Here is a 12,136-nt window from a genome sequence, read left to right on the forward strand (position 1 = left end):
TTTCCCAACTAAAACAAATAGTACTATAGTTTAATGTAAATGATATAATCCTTTGCGTCAAGTTTTTTATGTTAGCTTACCGTACGTGTGTTTAAGTTTAATATGCATATGCTACAACTTTCTCTTTTCTTTAAAGAGTACTATATATATATGCTACAAATTGTGTGAACAATAATAATACAGGTTTGTTGTATTTATTCGTGTTTCACCAATCTGGAGTTATTTTGTGGTACATACATATATTATAACCACAATATATTCCATACATGGAATTAGTTGTCTGAGTTATTATAGTTAATTGGTTTGGGATTCAAGAAGCATTATAGAGTCCCACCAATTATTATTTTTGAGCTTGAGAAATTCTCAAGATCTTAGAAATATTTTCGTTGAAGCTTAGATTGTCTTTTTGCTCCACTTTATTAGTTTATTTATACGTTCTTATATTCTCTGATTTCAAAATACCTTTTCAATATGAATTTGGGTGATATGCACGATACGGTGAAAACAATTACTTCGTCAAGTCAAATAGAATAACGAGGATCACATTTTGTTTATTAGTTTATGGAATGTAAGGCAAGAGTTTTTTCAAATGTATTCAACTTGGTATTTTAAGTGATTTGTGTGAAATTTACAAATTCTATGTTATTCAATCATGGATTTTAAAAAGTCTATTAAATGTCACTGTTATTGAACTGATGATTTAAAAATCTACTTTAAAATCCATTAAAATCTCTTGTTATTGAACTGATGATTTAAAAATCTACTTTAAAATCCACTTTTATTCAAAACAGTTTTGTGGATTAGGATTTTAATAACTTTTAGGATTTTGGAGTATTCTGGAGGATTTGTTTAGTTAAAAATACAGAAATACAAATCTCATGGTTTTAGGTGGGATTTGAAAGAATTTTACAGAAAATCATATGAACTTCACTAAAATCTATCAAAATTCTAAATTTCCTAAATCCCATCAAATTCTCTAAAATCATGGTTTGAATACACCCCCCTAAAAGAAGAAAAGGTAATAAGAGAAATAAAATCTTAAGTTATAGACTAACTAGATTTGGATCCGTGCTAGAGTATAGTTTAAAATTCTTTTTATTTATATTATAATTTTAGAATAAAATATAATTTATATGATTGTTTTAAAAAGTTTTTTTTAGATAAAACATTATGCAATAAAGTCATATGGTAAATATGAAGGCTTGAAAAAAATACATATATTGTAAGTATATTGTTAATTTTATAACCTTATATATGAGAAATTGTTATGTTTGTTGTTTGTTTTAATTGTAATTTTCAAACATGTTTGGTGAAAGTTTTTTAATATGACTCGTGCTTAGATAAAATTTTATTTTTAACTGCACAATAAGATTTCGGAAATCACGATTAAGTGTAATAAGTTGTCAAGATTTTAGTCCTTTTATGTTTAATAATATATATTTTTATGCCTAACAGTATATATTTTGTAACCATAAATGAAATACTAAATATTTTATTTTGAAAATTATATCAATTATTGGAATATTCTCTTTAAGAAGATTCTTTAGAATATTTTTAAGTGTATTTGTATAGCCCACTGATTAATTAATTAATATATAACTTTTTTGTAACCAACCTATATTTAATCTATATAACCTATTTTGTAACTAACTTATTAAAATTATATAGTCTATAAAAAAAAGTTGTATACTTCCATTTTATTATATAAGGAATTATATAAAGAACCCTAATTGTACATACTGTTAACTTGTAGTATTATATTCTTCTATGATCGAGTTCGATTTTCCGGAATAAAAATCTGCTTTATTAACTATTGAGATTCTTACAACAAAAAGGTGGAGAGAAGAGTGGAGCATCAATAAAGCTTTATGTATTTTTCCATAGTAATGTAATGGGTCAACCCTTAAAAGGAAAGAAACTGAGAAGCAAAAAAGGTTGAATTGAACCTTGACCCAGCTTACACCATAAGTTTTTTGTGAGGGTATTTATTCATTTATTGAATTTGGAAACTTGAAAATAAAAAGTACTACTATAGCTAGCTAAGCTAGTTCCATCCAGTAGTTTCAACTTTGTAACAAGTCCCCGATTATGATGCGCTTGCGCTGATGATATATAATTTTTTGCGTTTTGTTTTTTTAAATTGATGTGTAGATAGAGTTTGATGGCTTGTAGTAATAACATTGTGTTACTATTTGAATTTATGTGAACTGTAACAATATGACAAAACTTGACACGATATCCCTATATCTTATTTAGGTAAATATAATTTCATCCTTCCTTCTATCATATGTGCAAATTAAGACATGTGTGATTATGTGAACATATCCACCAAAAGAATCCCTATTCTTTTTTTTTTTTCTTTCATATCGAATAAGTATCTCTGACGAAACATAAGATAACACCCCGTATATTTGATGGTTTAAGTTTACAACACATCTTAGTAATTCTTAGTGTATACTATAAAATAACACTAAATTAATCTGTTGAATATATTATATTAGAAAATAACATAATAATTTGCATAAACGCACACACTCTTTTAAAATTTTTATTTTGGGAAACAAATTTGGTTTTGGAAAAGACGACTTTTAAGAGCCTAATGGAGTAGTATTATTTTTCTGACATTTTTTGTTTGTTTGCACCCTGCAATTCATTTTATATGTATGCTAACTATGTACATTATTTGGTTGTATTTTGAAGTTTTTACATAGTTATATCTACATATTACATTAAACATTGTTTAGAATTATAAAAATAAACGAGTCAGCTTTGCTTGCCCAAAAAAGAAAGAAAGTAAATAAAAATAAAAATAAAAATAGAAAGAATTGAATGTGGGAAGAGAGATGTGAGATTCTTTAATGAGAGGAAAAATAAAAAAAGAAGAAACACTGTCAACTTACCCAGTTGCGTCATCATCATCAAACCCACACTTCAAACAACACTCTCTCCTCTTCTTCTTCTTCTTCTCTATTTTTACTCTTTTTTTTTTTTTTTTTTTTTTTTTTTAATTACCATCATATCTCTTCTTTTTAAACATTTTCCCAAGAAAAAAAAAAGAAAAAAAGCTTTCTCTGGTTTTTTTTTGTCTTGATTGGTCAATTTACACATCTCCCTTTCCTTCTCTTCTCTCTCACATCGCTTGCTTCATCTCTTTGGTCTCCTTCTTGCGTTTTCTTTCTATTAACTACTTGAGAGACACCAAACAAGAGAAGAGAGACCTTTTTCACTAAGCATTAGCCAAAAAACAAAAAAAAAAGAGAGTTTTTTTTCAGATATGGGTTAGTCTCCAATTTTGCATTAAACCTCTTCTTCTTCTTTCTTTCTTTCCCTCTTAGGATTGTTTAGAGCTCAATCCTTCTCTGTTTTTTATTAGGGTTAGGGTTTTTTTTCTTAAAGGTGAGGTTTGTGAGCAAGTATGCGGGAGTTACATCCTTTTTGAGTTACTCTGGATTCCTCACCCTCTAACCGTCGCCGCCGCCGCCGCCTCGACGAAGAAGAAGAAGACTCTGAGCTTCCTCAATATGCTCAATCAATGTCAGACGAATTCCTCCACCCGCCAGCACCGCGTCCTCCTCCTTCTTCTTCAATGAGACACCGCGCTACGTCGGATTCCGCCGACGGCGGATGCGGCGAGATTGTTGAGGTTCAAGGTGGTCACATTGTTCGGTCCACTGGAAGAAAAGATCGGCACAGCAAAGTCTGCACGGCCAAAGGACCACGTGACCGGCGCGTGAGGCTCTCTGCTCACACGGCGATTCAGTTCTACGATGTTCAAGACAGGCTTGGCTTCGACCGTCCTAGCAAAGCCGTTGATTGGCTTATCAAAAAGGCTAAGTCTTCCATCGACGAGCTCGCTGAGCTTCCTCCGTGGAATCCCGCCGATGCTATTCGCCTCGCCGCTGCCAACGCTAAACCCAGACGAACCACCGCCAAAACCCAAATCTCGCCGTCTCCTCCGCCGCAGCAACAGCAACAGCAACAGCTTCAGTTCGGTGTTGTTGGATTCGACGGAGGAGGAGGAACAGAGCATCCGAGTAACAACGAGTCGAGTTTTCTCCCGCCGTCTATGGATTCAGATTCGATAGCTGACACTATAAAGTCGTTTTTTCCGGTGGTTGGTTCTTCAACGGAGGCTCCTCCGAATCATCATCATCATCAGCTTATGCACAACTACCATCATCATCAGCATCCACCGGATTTGCTTTCTCGAACTAATAGCCAAAACCAAGATCTCCGTCTCTCGCTGCATTCGTTTCCGGATGGTCCACCGTCGCTTCTCCACCACCATAACCACAACCACAACCACCATACCTCTGCTTCCGCCTCCGAACCTGTTCTGTTGTACGGACAGAGCAATCCGTTAGGGTTTGACACATCGAATTCGGTGAGTTGGGAGCAGCAGTCATCAGAATTCGGAAGGATTCAGAGACTAGTGGCTTGGAACAGCGGCGGTGGCGGAGCAACCGATACAGGAAACGGAGGAGGGTTTATGTTCGCTCCTCCTCCTCCTCCTTCTTCATCGACGACGTCGTTTCAGCCAGTTCTTGGCCAAAGCCAACAGCTTTATTCTCAGAGGGGTCCCCTTCAGTCCAGTTACAGTCCTATGATCCGTGCTTGGTTTGATCCTCACCAACATCATCATCAATCCATCTCCACCGACGATCTCAACCACCACCTTCCTCCGCCGGTTCACCAATCAGCAATCCCCGGTATTGGATTTCCCTCCGGTGAATTCTCTTCCGGTTTTCGCATACCAGCACGGTTTCAGGGACAAGAAGAGGAGCAGCACGACGGTCTCACTCACAAGCCGTCCTCTGCTTCCTCTATTTCTCGCCATTGAACAAGTGAAAACTAATCCTCTCTCTCATTCCAGGTTCATCCCAAGTTCTGTCCTTTTTATTCATCAAATTCAGTACTTGTGTAGTTGTTTGGTCATTGAACTTATTAAAAAACCATTTTGCAGGGCTTGTCAAGCTTTCATGCACATTGAAGCTTGACTTAGATTGTTCGGAACAGGGAAGGCGTTCTCGGTTAGTGTGATTCAATGGCCTGAAAAGCAAGGAAAGGATAATAGAGAAGAAGAAGAAGAAGATGGACAACAAGTGTGTAACCCACAATTTTAGGTTCTTCGACTTCTTCTTCCGATATCCTGACCTTGCCATTTGTAATTTTTCATCTTTTGTAGCTCAGTTATGGTTAGATTCCAAGGTTTGCTTCTTGTTGTGTTATGTTTTTGTATCATCATCATCCTCTTGTTACTGCAGTAACCTAGATACTTGAGAAATTGCAGTTCCCCTGTTCTTGTTGTGTAACTCCCATGGATGTTCTTCTAATAAAGTCTTAAACTTTCACTTTTTACTGCTTTCCTGATCAAATAGGTAAATGCTCTGTTCAAGATAGATCCTTGTTATTAAACAAGGATGAGCCAGGGTGTTGATTCCTATTTCTTTCTCTCAAAACGTAAACCTTTGGTCCCAATAGATATTAAGTTGGTCATTTTCCATGAACAGTAAGTTTTGAATTGTTTCTTCTTCTGGAACATCAGGAGGGTTTAGCCAGTTCCCTTAAATTACAAGTGAAAACTTTCCTCACAAGAGTAAAAATATGATTGTTATTCTATGTCTGATGTCAATAATTGTTCTCTCTCACCTACTTTAGTGGTAGGAGGAGATCCACCAAACTTGAATGTGATGTTGTCTTTGATGAGTAAAAGAATGGGGACATGAGATAGGTGTAGAGAGCCACCCATGTTGGTCTAAATGAAGGAAGTTGATAAATAAAACTAGTCAATCTTCTCTTTAGACAATAATAATATTGGATCATTGCAAGTTAGTCAAATACTTGGGGTCTAAATGCATGCGTATTTTGCCTTACAAATAATATTTTACTTTACCTTTTGATTGAAAAAGCAACACCTTTTCATGTGATGTAATAAGAACACACCAGATCAATGTGTTGCGATGTCATAAAGTACGTTAGAAAGGGAATCTTCTTCAATTTAAGGTCTAATGAGCATGACTCTCGAAGTTCATATCTAATCTATCCATTTATTCTGAAATAACGTTGTTTCTCATTAAACCTAAAAATATCTTATGGGTTGGGGATGGATTTTGAAGAAGATGGAACCAAAATTGTTAAAAGAGCTGTCGCTTTAAGAATGGTCCCCTCTCTCACTCTTGTAAGAGATCTCACTACTTTATTCAAAAGATCCAAGTTAAAAAAAAAAAGTCACAGCCTTTTAGGCTCTAGACAAGTCCATAAATAAATTGCATGAATACCAATTTGAAAGGAGCAAATAGCCAAATACAGTATTGCAAAAAGAAACACAATTAAAGCTCAAAAGGTGATCATTTCTCTTTAAAGATTAATCAATTTAGATCATATTATCAGTGTCAACCTCAACGAGCCATATATAAATAACTTTCATGGCTCGAATAATGCAAGAACTTTCTTCAGAGACTGTCATTAAGGGCTTGCATATAAATGTTAAACTTTAAACCTCAAAACAACTCTAACCATCTCTGTCACCAAACATCAACATGTGAAGCATGAAAGCAACTATAAACATGTGCAATCACATCAATCTCTTTGATATGAAAGTAACAAATCGTCTAATGTAGACAACATATATGAACAATACACATTGACAAGATTCAGTGGCCAAATAAGGGGATAAAGAAGTTCATCAATTGGGATAACAAATTAAAGAATGGTCTTTCTGAATAGTAAAGAAAGAAAAAAGAAAAAACTCAATCTATGAAACCGGTTCTTCTGAAAACAGCATTCCTTACCTGCCTGAGATCTCTCCCTTTAAGTGTCCTTCCTGCTCCTTCAAGCACCGAGCAAGATAACAATGAAGACTGAGCCAAAGACCGAGCTACAATCTCGTGAGGCGGAAGCATTTCGCCTTCTTCTTCCTCCTCATCATCATCCACCACATCAGTCAGCTTAAACTCCTTCTTATGGCGATTCATCATAGCCGAAGACATTAACGGCACTTGAACAGGAGCTGACTGAGGATACTTCCCACCACCACCACCACCTATAAAAGAAGCTGCAAACGGAAGCCTCTCTTGAGGAGGTTTAGGAGCGGATGGGATAGCTCGAGACGAAGACGAAGAAGCAGCTGAAGCACCACCACCACCACCTGAAGAAGACGATGAAGAAACAGTGGAGGAGACAGAAGTGGAGAGAACAGCAGCAGGCTTGTGGTGAAAGACATGACTCAAGTAACTGCTGTTTCCAGAGGATTCAGGAAGAGCCGCAAGGATACCAGAAGCTTCAACGTTTTTCAAACCGCTCTTGCTCCTCTGAAGCTGACGAGCAGGATGATGATGAAGATGCTGCTGCGACGGAGACGACACGGGAGAATGACGAGGAGGAGGCGCGTGAGATATGTCGATTGCAAAGATGTCGTCTTCATTAAACTCACCGTCTGCAGAGGCGGAGACTGTGGCTGCTAAAGATGGTGAAGGGATATCGATTCTTGTGTTTCTGTTCATTTTCTTTATAAAAAAACTCTTTTGAGATCTGTGAATCAGAGTCTCTTCACCTCACCCACCAAAGAAAGATTAGATTTTTAAAACACCTGAGAATTAAAGTGTAGAGTTTGGAAGTTAGATCGACTCATGTGAAAAACAGAAAAAAAGTTTCGAACTTTTCAATTTCTGGGTAAAATAAAGAAACAACCAAGGGTCGTTTTCAATCAAATATGAACTCTTCTCTCAATCATAACCACAATAAATTCAAAACCTTTCACGTGAACAAAGATGATTAGGTCGTTTTTTTTTCTTCTTCTTCTTCTTCCAGAATCAATTGAAATTGCAGCAAAATACGAAAGGTCGATCCAATTTTAACCAAGATTCATTTAAGCAACCATAAGAAGAAGAAGATTCAGAATCGAAAAAAGAAAGGAATCAAAATTTACCTCAACTCTTGGAAGAAAAATTAAGACAGCAGCAAATCAGATGCACGAACGAACCAGCTAAGCGATCTTAAAATGTTCAGCGAGAGAGAGAGAGACAGAAGAGAAGACCTGAATGACATTTTTCTATAATTTGGCATCCTTACAATACGTCGCCGTTTGTGTAACATTAAAGCCCAATAGAGTAGGCCCAAATTAGACTAAAATGTAAAAGAACTTGGTTTAATAAATACTAGGAAAAGAGTTTTGTTTTGTGTATACAAAAAGAAACCACCAATTTTATAGAAAAAACAAACCATTAAAAAATCAAACCAGACAATTTTGATATGTGAAACATAAACCGGTTTAATCAAACTCATCCGGAACCAGGCTTTTTGGAAATTTTGACTTCCTTGGTGTTTGGCAAACCCGGTTTAGTGGAGGTCTTTGTCCCATTGGGTGCTAATTTTTCCGGTTTTTAGCTGATTTGATCGGTTTACTGACGTGGCATTGAGCCCTAATCTCCCAAGGTCGAGCTGCAATCCACCGTTCTTTCCAACTCCATCCCCAGCTGTCTTTACCTAGGTTAAATGAAGCTTGACCTAGATACTGTGTAGCATTAGCCCTCCACTGCAAAAAAAAAATACAAAAAACAAGAAATTTACTTGAGCTACAAGTTATCTAAGTTACAAACCTACCAACGGACCAATGTTAAGTTGAAGTCTCAGTTTCATTGACCTGATGAGAGAAAGCATAAGCCATTGCTCGTTCACGCTTCACCGTAGCTTCTTCTTTCTGTTGGATCTTTGCTAGAATCTCCTCCATTGTTTCGGAACCTCCACACCATTCAACTTCTAGCTCTTGAAGCTTGATCTCCAGCTTCAACCGATTCTCCAATCTTTTGTTCTCGAGTCTACCTTGTGTCACCATATACAAACGTCTTTCTCTGATCTGACTCTGTATATCGCACCAAGTATGCATCACATTGAGTGCAGTTGAAGTTTGGTTACTCAGTTTATGGCCTTGGATCAGCGAGTTAAATCTCCTCGCGCTCATCAAGCTGCATAGTCTTTTCCTCGCCTGCAGATCAGATTAAAAAAAAAAAGTGAAGCGATGAATCAGAATTTTCAGATAGTGGAAAATGACGAACCTTGAATGCTCGAAAAGCCTTTTGAATGCGAATAACAGCGACTTCTCTAGTGAGCGTGGTGGAAGCAGAGCTTGATCCAACCGGTTTGACACGGTTTGATGTTTCAGAATGTACCTAGAGATAACATGTTTGAAGTCATTTAGGACAAGAAAGGAAAATAATGAAACATAGTTTATACTAACGTTGCCTTGATTTGGTTTGGTCTTCTTTGGTCCGTTTAGACAGGTGATAGAGCGGAGCAACCATCCAGATCCCATGACAGTAGATAATCAGTATAAAGGCAAGAGATTCTGATCAGGTAGGAGCTAGCAGAACATTTTATTAAACAAGATTATCACATAATCTGACTGAATATTTAAACCAGATTTTTGTATATATATATGTTGAAAGAGATATATGAGATTATAATGTGTTCTTTGTTTGAAGGCACAAGAAGGTTTAATGTTGAGTGGTTTGTAAGTAAATGAGAGAGAAAGAGAAGAGAAGGAGAGTTGAAGCTTCGCTCTCTCTGTGGTGGTGAATAAGCCCATATTGGTGACTGACATTTCAACCAATGGAGAAAGGTGTTGTTTGATCTTTTCTTCAAATTCAAGGTGGGGGCTATTTCTGATCATTTTAATTATTTAGGCCAAGATTGATGAGACTCATAGAAATGAAGGATTGATTCGCAAAATAAAATTAATGAATTTTTTCCCTAATATTGGTCCCGGCGGGGCTCGAACCCGCGACCTTCGGCTCATAAGACCAACGCTCTAACCAACTGAGCTACGGGACCAACTTATTAGATTTGTTCCATACTTTTATTTCTCTGTTTTGTATAATTTTTTCTTATGTATATCTCACAAAATTCCAACCACTCTCGTAATTGTTGATAATTGTAATTCAAACATACAAAAAAAAAAAAACAATATTTTTTAGCAACCAATGAATTTAAACACTATTCCCAAATTCTTGCATCCAAATAAAATTTCAAATTTGAATTTGTATTGTGCTTTTCTTAATCTCAGAAAATATCATGTATTATATAGTCTTTATAGACACAATATTAACTCATTATGTAAGAATGGAAAAATACTTAACACTACACTCTAACTAAATCACGATCTATCTGTGATGATACAACCTTTATTGACATAGTTCTATAGACTATATAGGCTTTACATTGACGTTTTAAAAAGGCAAATATCCTTTAATTAGTTTCAAAATTTGTTTGGAAAAAACTACATACATATATCAAATCGATAAATCCGTATAGTCTCTTGTCTCTCGATTCCATCCGTTCCAAGAGCTCTTTTGTTGGTGGATTATTTCGAGAATACAATTTTCATCATGTGGTATTTAGACACCACGACGATTTATATGTCTTAGCTAGGTGTGTTACGAACACCGAAATCCGAAAGTATGGGACAGTTCAACATGTAAAATATTGTTTAGTATTTTCATGAGTTTCTCAGACTATCAATTTAATATGGACTCTTTTTTTTGTTGGTCAATATATATATGTAATGTACAGATACCATTTTGAATGTTAAGAGGTTAAAAACTAGTGTGTAGATTAAAATTCTTTGTGACGAAACCAAAGTATGTATGTTTTCAAAAGAGCATTTAAAAAAAAAAACTTACTCAATAATAATGCTCCGAAATTTAATCTTAAATGTCACAAATGATTATTGTTAGTTTTTTTTCACCAAAAGGCCCTTCTTGTCCAACTCCTTACACATAACCCCAAACGTATAACTCCCCTTAGAGCATGGGCATCGGTTGGGACAATTTTCGGTCCCTCAAATTTAATAGTATTATTTTGAAAGTTTCTTATTTTTAGTATAAGCATTGGTGTGTGTCTATTTGTATTTGGTCCCTTGAATAAAATAATAATATTTTGAAAGTTTAAAATTGTAACTTTGGCTATGTACAAACCCTCTCTTCAACAAACTCCACATTTCATGTAAAAGTCAGCAATCGAGTTCCCCACAGAAACAAAAGACTCAAACCCTCTCTTCAACAAACTCCCTTGGATACACTTACCTTGAAACAGCCACGAGAGCTTAGCACAAGCTTTGAAAACAATGGGGAAAACGAAAAGATCGTTAAAGCGATCTCCAGCTCTCTGTACCAACATGTTCACATAACCCGTATTGTGATGAAAACCAATAGGACCAAGAAGAAGACGAGACGTTGTAGTACCTGTAGCAACGTCTCATAATTCACAACTTTGTAAGACAACTCATGGCAACTAGGTTATACATCCAAAAAACCAAAACCGAGAAATAAAGACTGATTTTAAAATTTAAGATGGTACTTGATTAGAAAAAGAGATTGTAGAAAATAAATTCCATAGTAGGTTAAGGCTTTTACTTTGGTTACTAAGTCAAAAACCAAAAAAACGAAACAAGATATTCTTAAGCATCAGAAACTTGGAGTTTGCATCACCCATAATGATCTGAAGGGGAATCCAAGTAAGAATCATCATATGCCATTATCAAAACACCATTTTTAAGCAAAGGGCAAACATAATGCTATTTGGTAAAGCTAGACATTCACTGTTAGATATACAAAAGAACCAAACCTGATCTGGCTGAGCATCATTAGAGAAGATAACATCAACCATTCCTACAAGCATTTTGTACTTAGCAGGGTGTCTAGCATCCTCAATGATTGGGATAACATTAGTTCTCTTCTTTGCGTACACACATTCCTCCTACCAGATCACAAATCCAAGATATATAAGAAACTCTACTACACCTCTAAAGTCTGATAATCTACTACATAAAAGATGAGTTTTTACTTACAGGGCCAACAAGATCAGAGACATGGGAGACTGTGGTTCCAGAAGCAGCACCAAGATACAGAACTTTAGCACCAGGTTTCTACATCAAAACGGAAATAACAAACATCAATATATGAAACAAGTCTCACAAACAGAAGCATCAATAAGATTTACTTACAATCCAGATGTTATCAACACCACCGAGAATAGCAGCTGCCAACTTAGAACGGAAAGGGTTCCAAACTCTGTATTCAACCTTAGTTCCATCTTCGTTCTGCAGATTCATTCTCATAATTCACAAATGAGAATGAACCGA

At 35.8% G+C, this 12,136-nt stretch overlaps 2 protein-coding genes, 2 non-coding genes and 2 pseudogenes across 7 annotated transcripts; 1 reads left to right on the top strand and 5 right to left on the bottom strand.

Moving 5' to 3' along the window:
• The first annotated feature begins 2,860 nt into the window (after positions 1–2,860).
• LOC104745785 (transcription factor TCP4) lies at positions 2,861–5,353 on the top strand. Its single transcript, XM_010467135.3, has 2 exons — positions 2,861–4,873; positions 4,964–5,353. Exon 1 carries the CDS (start codon positions 3,533–3,535, stop codon positions 4,838–4,840), a length of 1,308 nt encoding a protein of 435 aa, XP_010465437.2. The 5' UTR covers positions 2,861–3,532; the 3' UTR covers positions 4,841–4,873; positions 4,964–5,353.
• Positions 5,354–6,542: 1,189 nt separating this feature from the next.
• LOC104745787 (protein S40-7 pseudogene) lies at positions 6,543–8,147 on the bottom strand (annotated as a pseudogene). The gene is made up of 2 exons (XR_015581919.1): positions 7,928–8,147; positions 6,543–7,588 (listed from the first exon to the last, which is right to left on the bottom strand). The product of XR_015581919.1 is annotated as a protein S40-7 pseudogene (transcript).
• On the bottom strand, positions 8,133–9,475 carry LOC104745788 (protein IQ-DOMAIN 10-like; annotated as a pseudogene). Its single transcript, XR_015581918.1, has 4 exons — positions 9,236–9,475; positions 9,054–9,167; positions 8,642–8,983; positions 8,133–8,533 (listed from the first exon to the last, which is right to left on the bottom strand). The product of XR_015581918.1 is annotated as a protein IQ-DOMAIN 10-like (transcript).
• Positions 9,476–9,754: 279 nt separating this feature from the next.
• Positions 9,755–9,828, bottom strand: TRNAI-UAU (transfer RNA isoleucine (anticodon UAU)). The gene has a single exon. It is a non-coding gene; the product is annotated as a tRNA-Ile (tRNA).
• A 1,143-nt stretch (positions 9,829–10,971) lies between these two features.
• Positions 10,972–12,123, bottom strand: LOC147926325 (rRNA 2'-O-methyltransferase fibrillarin 1-like). Of its 2 annotated transcripts, XM_087486938.1 has the most exons (4): positions 11,999–12,123; positions 11,843–11,920; positions 11,620–11,751; positions 10,972–11,237 (listed from the first exon to the last, which is right to left on the bottom strand). In XM_087486938.1, the coding sequence occupies exons 1-4, from the start codon at positions 12,110–12,112 to the stop codon at positions 11,175–11,177; spliced, it is 387 nt and encodes a 128-aa protein (XP_087343064.1). In that variant the 5' UTR covers positions 12,113–12,123; the 3' UTR covers positions 10,972–11,174. The 2 variants fall into 2 exon arrangements, with proteins under 2 accessions (XP_087343064.1, XP_087343063.1); XM_087486937.1 differs by lacking the exon at positions 10,972–11,237 and having other exon boundaries at positions 11,420–11,751.
• Positions 11,456–11,529, bottom strand: LOC147926326 (small nucleolar RNA snoR60). Its single transcript, XR_015583347.1, has one exon. It is a non-coding gene; the product is annotated as a small nucleolar RNA snoR60 (small nucleolar RNA).
• Positions 12,124–12,136: the final 13 nt, after the last annotated feature.

This window comes from Camelina sativa, chromosome 15, assembly GCF_030686135.1.
Source record: "Camelina sativa cultivar CO46 ecotype springtype chromosome 15, ASM3068613v1".
In the NCBI taxonomy this organism is placed as follows: domain Eukaryota; kingdom Viridiplantae; phylum Streptophyta; class Magnoliopsida; order Brassicales; family Brassicaceae; genus Camelina; species Camelina sativa.

What these genes read in the sequence shown, in the direction of transcription:
- LOC104745785 (XM_010467135.3), top strand. Translation starts at nt 3,533, where the DNA reads ATGTCAGACGAATTCCTCCACCCGCCAGCACCGCGTCCTCCTCCTTCT.
- LOC147926325 (XM_087486937.1), bottom strand. Translation starts at nt 12,112, where the DNA reads ATGAGAATGAATCTGCAGAACGAAGATGGAACTAAGGTTGAATACAGA. An exon ending in GTGTTGATAACATCTGGATT is followed by an intron (nt 11,921 to 11,998) that starts GTAAGTAAATCT and finishes GTTTTGATGTAG; the next exon opens with AAACCTGGTGCTAAAGTTCT. An exon ending in TCTCTGATCTTGTTGGCCCT is followed by an intron (nt 11,752 to 11,842) that starts GTAAGTAAAAAC and finishes GTGATCTGGTAG; the next exon opens with GAGGAATGTGTGTACGCAAA.